General features: G+C 47.7%; 1 protein-coding gene across 1 annotated transcript in view; it reads right to left on the bottom strand.

The window, feature by feature from the left end:
- LOC115109586 (protein O-mannosyl-transferase TMTC2-like) overlaps window positions 1–12632 on the bottom strand; it is a 184209-nt gene that overhangs the window by 33451 nt on the left and 138126 nt on the right. The window contains exon 8 of the mRNA XM_029634653.2: window positions 9733–9854. Within this exon, the coding sequence (XP_029490513.1) occupies window positions 9733–9854 (122 nt within the window). The remainder of the gene's footprint in view (window positions 1–9732; window positions 9855–12632) is intronic.

The following is a 12632-nucleotide window of genomic DNA, read 5'->3' as shown; positions in this document are numbered from 1 at the left end:
TCATTCATATGTATATATTGTAAGGCACAAAGTAAACGTTATTTAAACATTATTAAAGTGACTAGTGTTCCATTATTTAAGTGACTAGTGTTCCATTATTAAAGTGGCCAGTGATTCAGTGAGTTTTACCCTGCCTGCCATTTTTCTGCTTCTTTTAGATAGTGTTTTTCACCCAGTGTATGCTGTGACAGATGTACATTTCAGAGATTGTGTCTAGTGGCTTCTGTTAATCATTACCAATTAGTGTCAGCTAACAGTCACCCCAGCACAAGTTTTTTTTTAATGCATGTGATGTCAGAATGCATTCACTGTTCCAAAATGTGATAGGCTTTACTGAGCCAGACAAACTTCTCTCTTCGATGAGAGCCCAAGCACTTCCCCAGTGTTTCCCCAGATCAAGTACGCAGACATTTGCACAGTCTTGCACAAACTTTTTCCCCCTGGCACATTTTCTGGCCGGTGCTCGCATTGCCTTCATTGTTGTTCTCCTTACAAATAATAACTTTGGACATGTGTGCGTTCCTATCAAAGTAAGTGCCTTATTTTCTCTATATAGTGTTGTCGTTTCTACTGTAGCATACAGTATGAATGGAGCATAATGTATTTACAGTTTTATTCAAGTACTGGTGACAAATCATGCATTCTGATTATTGTAATGGACACCTATGATGTTGTCACGACTTCCTCCGAAGTCGGTTCCTGTCCTTGTTCGGGCTGCGTTCGGCGATCGATGTCGCTGGTCTTCTAGCCATCGCAGATCCACCTTTCATTTTCCATTTTTTTTTGTCGTGTCTCGTCTTCCTGCACACCTGGTTTACATCTCCTACTATTAACCCTCTGTTCCCTCCATGTCTGTGTGGGGTATTGTTTATTGTCAAGGTTTATTGTCAAGGTTGGCACGCTTCCGGCTGGTCTGCTACCGGTTTTGTTTTACCAGTGCTTTGTGGCAGCCGGTACTTTTGCTGCATCACTTGTTCTGTGGGCATTTGTTTTGTGATGCGGTTGCGTTCTGTATTATGATTGCCTAAGTAAAGTGCTTTGTCCATTCATCTCTGATCTCCTGCACCTGACTTCCATGCACCAGCTACACCAACCATTGACAGATGTGTGTAAAATAGTTTTTTGAAGTTTGTATGATGAGCTAAACTATTTGCAATCTATGTTTTGCACCATGTTTGTTGACATTATACAATGCATTCTGGGTGTCACGTAAACGTCTTTCAGACTAAACATGTTATAACAAAATGAGGTAAAGGAATGTTTCACTCATCTTTCAAGTAAACTTCCAAAAGTGAATGATGGTAGACGACACATCCCCTTTAATATAATTACATACTGCAAACTCATTTTGTCTCCTCTTCTTATCTTTGGTTTACGCGAAAAAACAAACATCGTGGTGTGCACAAACTACCCATCGTCTGATTACTTTAGATTTTTTAAGAAAGTGTTTTACTCAATTATTATAAGAGTTAGCTAAATATGACTGCTTGTGTTACGTCATTTTTCCCACAGTTAGCGCTAGGACTAATGTAACCTACATTTTCCAGGTTTGGAGGATTGTGTTATGCTGTCGCTACTTCTATATATGTCTGAAAAGTGCCATCAAAAACAAACTGGTCACATTCAGGACATAGCTTTGTAAGGGCTGTGTTTGTGCAAAATGTTTCTGTGAAAAAACAGTGTGGCCAGTTCAAACGCTGACTGTTGCATCAATCTAAACTGGACGTTCTAAATAAGTGTTCCAATCACACCGGTTTGAGCGTACACTGCAGGGACCACTGTAGAATGATCACACCGGTTTGAGCATACGCTGCAGGGACCACTGTAGAATGATCACACCGGTTTGAGCGTACGCTGCAGGGACCACTGTAGAATGATCACACCGGTTTGAGCGTACGCTGCAGGGACCACTGTAGAATGATCACACCGGTTTGAGCGTAACGCTGCAGGGACCACTGTAGAATGATCACACCGGTTTGAGCGTACGCTGCAGGGACCACTGTAGAATGATCACACCGGTTTGAGCGTACGCTGCAGGGACCACTGTAGAATGATCACACCGGTTTGAGCGTACACTGCAGGGACCACTGTAGAATGATCACACCGGTTTGAGCGTACGCTGCAGGGACCACTGTAGAATGATCACACCGGTTTGAGCGTACGCTGCAGGGACCACTGTAGAATGATCACACCAGTTTGAGCGTACGCTGCAGGGACCACTGTAGAATGATCACACCGGTTTGAGCGTACGCTGCAGGGACCACTGTAGAATGATCACACCGGTTTGAGCGTACGCTGCAGGGACCACTGTAGAATGATCACACCGGTTTGAGCGTACGCTGCAGGGACCACTGTAGAATGATCACACCGGTTTGAGCGTACGCTGCAGGGACCACTGTAGAATGATCACACCGGTTTGAGCGTACGCTGCAGGGACCACTGTAGAATGATCACACCGGTTTGAGCGTACACTGCAGGGACCACTGTAGAATGATCACACCGTTGAGTTTGAGCGCCCAACGCTGCAGGGACCACTGTAGAATGATCACACCGGTTTGAGCGTACGCTGCAGGGACCACTGTAGAATGATCACACCGGTTTGAGCGTACGCTGCAGGGACCACTGTAGAATGATCACACCGGTTTGAGCGTACGCTGCAGGGACCACTGTAGAATGATCACACCGGTTTGAGCGTACGCTGCAGGGACCACTGTAGAATGATCACACCGGTTTGAGCGTACGCTGCAGGGACCACTGTAGAATGATCACACCGGTTTGAGCGTACGCTGCAGGGACCACTGTAGAATGATCACACCGGTTTGAGCGTACGCTGCAGGGACCACTGTAGAATGATCACACCGGTTTGAGCGTACGCTGCAGGGACCACTGTAGAATGATCACACCGGTTTGAGCGTACGCTGCAGGGACCACTGTAGAATGATCACACCGGTTTGAGCGTACACTGCAGGGACCACTGTAGAATGATCACACCGGTTTGAGCGTACACTGCAGGGACCACTGTAGAATGATCACACCGGTTTGAGCGTACGCTGCAGGGACCACTGTAGAATGATCACACCGGTTTGAGCATACGCTGCAGGGACCACTGTAGAATGATCACACCGGTTTGAGCGTACACTGCAGTGACCACTGTAGAATGATCACACCAGTTTGAGCGTACGCTGCAGGGACCACTGTAGAATGATCACACCGGTTTGAGCGTACGCTGCAGGGACCACTGTAGAATGATCACACCGGTTTGAGCGTACGCTGCAGGGACCACTGTAGAATGATCACACCGGTTTGAGCGTACGCTGCAGGGACCACTGTAGAATGATCACACCGGTTTGAGCGTACACTGCAGGGACCACTGTAGAATGATCACACCGGTTTGAGCGTACACTGCAGGGACCACTGTAGAATGATCACACCGGTTTGAGCGTACGCTGCAGGGACCACTGTAGAATGATCACACCGGTTTGAGCGTACACTGCAGGGACCACTGTAGAATGATCACACCGGTTTGAGCGTACACTGCAGGGACCACTGTAGAATGATCACACCGGTTTGAGCGTACGCTGCAGGGACCACTGTAGAATGATCACACCGGTTTGAGCATACGCTGCAGGGACCACTGTAGAATGATCACACCGGTTTGAGCGTACACTGCAGTGACCACTGCAGAAAGATCACACCGGTTTGAGCGTATGCTGCAGGGACCACTGTAGAATGATCACACCGGTTTGAGCGTACGCTGCAGGGACCACTGCAGAAAGATCACACCGGTTTGAGCGTACACTGCAGTGACCACTGCAGAAAGATCACACCGGTTTGAGCGTATGCTGCAGGGACCACTGTAGAATGATCACACCGGTTTGAGCGTACGCTGCAGGGACCACTGTAGAATGATCACACCGGTTTGAGCGTACGCTGCAGGGACCACTGTAGAATGATCACACCGGTTTGAGCGTACGCTGCAGGGACCACTGTAGAATGATCACACCGGTTTGAGCGTACGCTGCAGGGACCACTGTAGAATGATCACACCGGTTTGAGCGTACGCTGCAGGGACCACTGTAGAATGATCACACCGGTTTGAGCGTACGCTGCAGGGACCACTGTAGAATGATCACACCGGTTTGAGCGTACGCTGCAGGGACCACTGTAGAATGATCACACCGGTTTGAGCGTACGCTGCAGGGACCACTGTAGAATGATCACACCGGTTTGAGCATACGCTGCAGGGACCACTGTAGAATGATCACACCGGTTTGAGCGTACACTGCAGTGACCACTGCAGAAAGATCACACCGGTTTGAGCGTATGCTGCAGGGACCACTGTAGAATGATCACACCGGTTTGAGCGTACGCTGCAGGGACCACTGCAGAAAGATCACACCGGTTTGAGCGTTTGAGCGTACGCTGCAGGGACCACTGCAGAATGATCACACCGGTTTGAGCGTACGCTGCAGGGACCACTGTAGAATGATCACACCGGTTTGAGCGTACGCTGCAGGGACCACTGTAGAATGATCACACCGGTTTGAGCGTACGCTGCAGGGACCACTGTAGAATGATCACACCGGTTTGAGCGTACGCTGCAGGGACCACTGTAGAATGATCACACCGGTTTGAGCGTACGCTGCAGGGACCACTGTAGAATGATCACACCGGTTTGAGCGTACGCTGCAGGGACCACTGTAGAATGATCACACCGGTTTGAGCGTACGCTGCAGGGACCACTGTAGAATGATCACACCGGTTTGAGCGTACGCTGCAGGGACCACTGTAGAATGATCACACCGGTTTGAGCGTACGCTGCAGGGCAGGGACCACTGCTAGGGACCATGATCACACCGGTTTGAGCGCGTACGCTGCAGGGACCACTGTAGAATGATCACACCGGTTTGAGCGTACGCTGCAGGGACCACTGTAGAATGATCACACCGGTTTGAGCGTACGCTGCAGGGACCACTGTAGAATGATCACACCGGTTTGAGCGTACGCTGCAGGGACCACTGTAGAATGATCACACCGGTTTGAGCGTACGCTGCAGGGACCACTGTAGAATGATCACACCGGTTTGAGCGTACGCTGCAGGGACCACTGTAGAATGATCACACCGGTTTGAGCGTACGCTGCAGGGACCACTGTAGAATGATCACACCGGTTTGAGCGTACGCTGCAGGGACCACTGTAGAATGATCACACCGGTTTGAGCGTACGCTGCAGGGACCACTGTAGAATGATCACACCGGTTTGAGCGTACGCTGCAGGGACCACTGTAGAATGATCACACCGGTTTGAGCGTACGCTGCAGGGACCACTGTAGAATGATCACACCGGTTTGAGCGTACGCTGCAGGGACCACTGTAGAATGATCACACCGGTTTGAGCGTACGCTGCAGGGACCACTGTAGAATGATCACACCGGTTTGAGCGTACGCTGCAGGGACCACTGTAGAATGATCACACCGGTTTGAGCGTACGCTGCAGGGACCACTGTAGAATGATCACACCGGTTTGAGCGTACGCTGCAGGGACCACTGTAGAATGATCACACCGGTTTGAGCGTACGCTGCAGGGACCACTGTAGAATGATCACACCGGTTTGAGCGTACGCTGCAGGGACCACTGTAGAATGATCACACCGGTTTGAGCGTACGCTGCAGGGACCACTGTAGAATGATCACACCGGTTTGAGCGTACGCTGCAGGGACCAGGGACCACTGAGCGACGCTGCAGGGTAGAATGATCACACCGGTTTGAGCGTACGCTGCAGGGACCACTGTAGAATGATCACACCGGTTTGAGCGTACGCTGCAGGGACCACTGTAGAATGATCACACCGGTTTGAGCGTACGCTGCAGGGACCACTGTAGAATGATCACACCGGTTTGAGCGTACGCTGCAGGGACCACTGTAGAATGATCACACCGGTTTGAGCGTACGCTGCAGGGACCACTGTAGAATGATCACACCGGTTTGAGCGTACGCTGCAGGGACCACTGTAGAATGATCACACCGGTTTGAGCGTACGCTGCAGGGACCACTGTAGAATGATCACACCGGTTTGAGCGTACGCTGCAGGGACCACTGTAGAATGATCACACGCGGTTGCACGCTGCAGGGACCACTGTAGAATGATCACACCGGTTTGAGCGCACGCTGCAGGGACCACTGTAGAATGATCACACCGGTTTGAGCGTACGCTGCAGGGACCACTGTAGAATGATCACACCGGTTTGAGCGTACGCTGCAGGGACCACTGTAGAATGATCACACCGGTTTGAGCGTACGCTGCAGGGACCACTGTAGAATGATCACACCGGTTTGAGCGTACGCTGCAGGGACCACTGTAGAATGATCACACCGGTTTGAGCGTACGCTGCAGGGACCACTGTAGAATGATCACACCGGTTTGAGCGTACGCTGCAGGGACCACTGTAGAATGATCACACCGGTTTGAGCGTACGCTGCAGGGACCACTGTAGAATGATCACACCGGTTTGAGCGTACGCTGCAGGGACCACTGTAGAATGATCACACCGGTTTGAGCGTACGCTGCAGGGACCACTGTAGAATGATCACACCGGTTTGAGCGTACGCTGCAGGGACCACTGTAGAATGATCACACCGGTTTGAGCGTACACTGCAGGGACCACTGTAGAATGATCACACCGGTTTGAGCGTACGCTGCAGGGACCACTGTAGAATGATCACACCGGTTTGAGCGTACGCTGCAGGGACCACTGTAGAATGATCACACCGGTTTGAGCATACGCTGCAGGGACCACTGTAGAATGATCACACCGGTTTGAGCATACGCTGCAGGGACCACTGTAGAATGATCACACCGGTTTGAGCGTATGCTGCAGGGACCACTGTAGAATGATCACATGCTGCAGGGTTTGAGCGTTTATGCTGCAGGGACCACTGTAGAATGATCACACCGGTTTGAGCATACGCTGCAGGGACCACTGTAGAATGATCACACCAGTTTGAGCGTACGCTGCAGGGACCACTGTAGAATGATCACACCGGTTTGAGCGTACGCTGCAGGGACCACTGTAGAATGATCACACCGGTTTGAGCGTACGCTGCAGGGACCACTGTAGAATGATCACACCAGTTTGAGCGTATGCTGCAGGGACCACTGTAGAATGATCACACCGGTTTGAGCGTACGCTGCAGGGACCACTGTAGAATGATCACACCAGTTTGAGCGTATGCTGCAGGGACCACTGTAGAATGATCACACCGGTTTGAGCGTACGCTGCAGGGACCACTGTAGAATGATCACACCGGTTTGAGCGTACGCTGCAGGGACCACAGTAGAATGATCACACTTGTTTGTTGGTATGTGTCAAAGGGTTAAGAAGTAACTTTTCTCTTAAATACCTGCAAAAATGTTATTTAAACACATTACTCAGCTCACCATAGTTTTGTTCAACATGTACAGTAAGATCATGGATACATTTAGGGTTAAATGCTGAATACTCTAGCTTCTCCTTAATACATTATTTTTCTAATAAAATGTCATCAGAACTGGCATACAGTTGAAGTCGGAAGTTTACATATACTTAGGTTGGGAGTCATTAAAACTCATTTTTCGACCACTACACAAATTTCTTGTTAACAAACTGTAGTTTTTGCAAGTCGGTTAGGACATCTACTTTGTGTATGACACAAGTAATTTTTCCAACAATTGTTTACAGACAGATTATTTCACTTATAATTCACCTAATCACAATTCCAGTGGATCAGAAGTTCACAAACACTAAGTTGACTGTGCCTTTAAACAGCTTGGAAAATTCTAGAAAATGATGTCATGGCTTTAGAAGCTTCTGATAGGCTAATTGACATAATTTGAGTCAATTGGAGGTGTACCTGTGGATGTATTTCAAGGCCTACCTTAAAACTCAGTGCCTCCTTGCTTGACATCATGGGGAAATCAAGATGCTGGAAGGAAACGGGTATTTATTTATCTTGATATCCTGGATAGTCCTGACCCAACAAATTAATGGGACTTGAAAAAATCTCTGGTAAAGCACTGGAAATGAGGGGAGACCAACAGGAAGGGCCTGGTCCATCTTTAAACCTGTTGAGTGTAGGGGGCAGTATTTTGATGTTTGGATTAAAAACGTACCCAAATGAAACAGCCTATTTCTCAGGCCCAGAATCTAGAATATGCATATAACTGTCAGATCAGGATAGAAAACACTCTTATGTTTCCAAATATTGTCTGTGAGTATAACAGAACTGATATTGCAGGCGAAAATCCAACCAGGAAGTGGCTTCTATTTTGAAAGCTCCATGTTCCATTGCATTCCTTCCCTCCATTTAAAAAAAAATAGCGAGAAAGATCACATCACGTCAGGGGGATGGCTGGTTGCCAGCAGCGTTTTGCATGTGCAACAGCCATTTTCTCTCTCTCTGCTATTGAAGAAGCTACTGTCCGGTTGAAATATTATCGATTATATATTTTAAAAACAACCTGAGGATTGATTATAATAAACGTTTGACATGTTTCTACAAACTTTACGGATACTATTTGGAATTCTCGTCTGCCATGTCATGACCGCTCGAGCCTGTGGATTTCTGAACATAACGCACCAACCAAATGGAGGTATTTTGGATATAAAAATAATCTTTATGGAACAAAAGGAACATTTATTGTGTAACTGGGAGTCTCGTGAGTGAAGATCATCAAAGGTAAGCGATTAATTTTATTGCGTTTCTGACTTTTGTGACTTTGCTGCTAGCTGTTTGTAATGTTTTGTCTGCTGAGAGAGATGTCCTTACATAAACACTTGGTATGCTTTCGCCGAAAAGCTTTTTTGAAATCTGACATGCCAGGTGGATTAAGCTGTGTTTTGCTATATTGCACTTGTGATTTCATGAAAATGTAATATTTTTAGTAATTTAATTTGAATTTGGCGCTCTGCAATTCAGCGGATGTTGACGAAAATGATCCTGCTGACGGGATGGGTGCATCAAGAAGTTAACCACTCCAGAGGGCTCATCCCCATCCCAGGACCGTTGAACACATTCATGTCCCTCCCTCAGGAGCCAGAAGCTGGGTTGCTGCCTGGAAGAGAGTGGCATCAGCCTGGGGAGAGGGGGGCCATCTTCACCATCCTGGGGCCCGATCTGTCACTGCTCACTGTGTGCACCACACGACCCCTTCTCTGTGAACTCTGGAACCCTGTGGAGTGAACTACCCGCAGCACACAAACCAGCCTTTCTCCTCTTAGTCAAACATGGGTCAACCACGTGACCGTGGTCAATATCATCTGAGTGCACAGAGGCACAGAATGAGGCACAAAAGGCAGCACGGTCTGGAGTAAGAGGATTCACATCAGATCAGCCACTCCACAGAGATTCCTCAGGGCTAATGGGTTTCAGACGCTGGTTAGTTAGCTCGAGCCATTTGCAACCTTTGTTGCTGAAATTGATTAGGGTTCAATATGGAGTGCCTGTTAAGAATTAGTCCGGGGATTTGGTAAAAGATCTTAAAAACACACAGGGCGGTCATGACATGGGTTTCAATCAGAAAGCTATCGCCACAGGATGATGGGGCACCTTGAGAAAGTCAATGTTATCCTCACACAAGCCTGCACACATGCACAAGCCATTGATTAACTGCATACAGACTCTCGGGCTACTTGCGAAGCTGAAGAAGGATAAGAAAGAAGAGGAAGATAATAACGATGATGAAGAACAACTTACCGTGAGGGCGAGGAGTTTGCCGTAGGTCAGGTGTGCTGGGATGTGGTCTGGCTTGGCTCTCAGGGACTCTTTGTACCAGTGCTCGGCATCGGTCAGCTTGTTCAGTCTCATGTAGGCCTCTCCTGCGAGGGGAAGTGAGGGGTTGGGTCAAGGGTCAGAAGTTAAGGAGCAACACGTCTTCCCATTGTCTCACACTTTCAATGACAGCTAGGGCAGTCATCCAGAAAGGGCCGCCATGACTCCAGTGCACTTTGAAACCCGATACCAAACTCGGGTTTTATTAGTTAATGGAGCTATTACTAGGACTAGGTTCAGGGACACACCCATTACAACATTGCTCAGTGACAATCCTGTAAAAATAATAATCGAACCTAAAGGTGGATTTTCAGATCCCCCCCATGTGTTTGTTAGATGGAGTTCTGTGGGAGGCCTAATATACTTCAGGCCTAACGTACTTTGCTAAGACTGGCCTGAGCTGATCGGATGACATAACGCTGATGACATGAGTAGAAACACCCTCCCTGATCCTTCAGACATCATCTGATACCTCATCCAGCCCCTCACACGTGTTATAAGAACGCTGACGACACAGTTGGGTAAATGGGGAAAGCACAAGCAAAAACAATGTTTTAAATGTAATTATCTCAGGAATAATACAGGGACAGGGGATGTGACAGTGATAGGTTTCACGTGAACTTGTAACATGGTTCGTTTTTCAATCCACACCCATGTCTCGGCGAGGAGTGCCAATTACGGGATGTGTAATCTAAACTAGAGGACTGAAGCTAGATAATACACGGGGGATTATGGCTAATCATTTCCATTGATAAGAAACTGGAGAGAAAAAACAGGTGGCCAGGGGTGGACTGGAACAAAAATCCATCCCTGGCATTTTAGCCACACCAGCCCACAACACTGCACGTGTGTTATGTGTGTCAGGACACCTGAGTGACTAAACAAAATCAAATGGGGTACTCCTGGAGGTCGAGGCCCCTGGGCATGTAATCTCGCCATGATAACTACAATATGTAGATAGCAATATGTAGATAGTTACCTAATTTACCCAGCTAGCTAACATGGCCAGTAGTTGACCAACTTGACATTTCTGGAAGGTTAAAAATAGCTCTCTAGGGTCTGTCAGTGAATGACATAAGAGGAAAACTGCCCATATTGAAATTGAACTTTGTGCATTGTACTATTACTATTGTACTATTCTCAACAGCGGTAACTTAAAAGCCTGACTGCGGAAGGGACCCGTAGTCAGTATTGACCCCGTTCTGTGTCCAGATCTGGAGCGTTGTCCACCAGTTGAGTATGGCTGCAGTACACTATAGTACAGCAATTCTCAACTGTTACTGTACCAGCGAATGGTGAAACAAAGTCCTCCTCCTTTTTTAACCAGCTCATGTTTAAAACCAGAACAACATGTAAAAGCACCACTGGAGATACAACTCACCACTATAACTTTGCCACTGTTGTCACTCTGTTGTGCAGTCTGTCTCTGCATCTTATCTGCTGTCACTCTGTCCGTCCAGTCTGTCTGTCACTGTCCGTCTGTGCTTCTCCTTGTTCTCCTCTGTTGTGCAGTCTGTCTCTGCATCTTACCTGCTGTCACTCTGTCTGTCCTGTCTGTCTGTCACTCTGTCCGTCCTGTCTGTCTGTCACTCTGTCCGTCCTGTCTGTCTGTCACTCTGTCCGTCCTGTCTGTCTGCATATTAAGGAACATCTGTGTCTCTCTTTTCTTCCTACTTCTAATGCACTCACCTCTAAGCTGTCTCTGCTAAGCCTAGCATCCTTTCCCATAGTACTGTGCTGGGCACAGCAACATCCTAGTTGTGAATGAATAAACACATTTATTAGATAAAGAATAACAATTACTGCCTAATCTGTCTGTCACTCTGTCCGTCCTGCCTGTCACTCTGTCCGTCTTGTCTGTCACTCTGCCCGTCCTGTCTGTCTGTCACTCTGTCCGTCCTGTCTGTCACTCTGCCCGCCCTGTCTGTCTGTCACTCTGTCCATCTGCTTCTCCTTGTTCTCCTCTGTTGTGCAGTCTGTCTCTGCATCTTCTCTGCTGTCACTCCGTCCGTCCTGTCTGTCTGTCACTCTGTCCATCCTGTCTGTCTGTCACTCTGTCCGTCTGTGCTTCTCCTTGTTCTCCTCTGTTGTGCAGTCTGTCTCTGCATCTTCTCTGCTGTCAGTCACTCTGTCCGTCCTGTCTGTCTGTCACTCTGTCCATCCTGTCTGTCTGTCACTGTCCGTCTGTGCTTCTCCTTGTTCTCCTCTGTTGTGCAGTCTGTCTCTGCATCTTCTCTGCTGTCACTCTGTCCGTCCTGTCTGTCTGTCACTCTGTCCATCTGTGCTTCTCCTTGTCACTGTTCTCCTTGTCACTGTCACTCTGTCCATCTGTGCTTCTCTGTTGTCACTGTCTGTCTGTCACCTCTAAGTGTTATTTGCTATTACATAGAGAGCCAGCATATTAAGGAACATCTGTGTCTCTCTTTTCTTCCTACTTCTAATGCACTCACCTCTAAGCTGTCTCTGCTAAGCCTAGCATCCTTTCCCATAGTACTGTGCTGGGCACAGCAACATCCTAGTTGTGAATGAATAAACACATTTATTAGATAAAGAATAACAATTACTGCCTAATAGATGACCATTGGCTCATAATACCTTATGAAAGCCTAACTACACTGAACAAAAATATAAACGCAATATGAAACCATTTCAAAGATTTCACTGAGTTACAGTTCTTATAAGGAAATCAGTCAATTGAAATAAATGCAATATGCCCTAATCTACGGATCTCACATGACTGGGAATACAGATATACATCTGCTGGTCACAGATACCTTAAAAAAGAAGGTAGGGGTGTGGATCAGAAAACCAGTCTGTATTTGGTG

The sequence above is a fragment of the Oncorhynchus nerka genome, linkage group LG25, assembly GCF_034236695.1.
Source record: "Oncorhynchus nerka isolate Pitt River linkage group LG25, Oner_Uvic_2.0, whole genome shotgun sequence".
Taxonomy (NCBI): domain Eukaryota; kingdom Metazoa; phylum Chordata; class Actinopteri; order Salmoniformes; family Salmonidae; genus Oncorhynchus; species Oncorhynchus nerka.
Note: the sequence above shows the minus strand (reverse complement) of the source record. Positions and strands in the feature narration are given on the sequence as shown.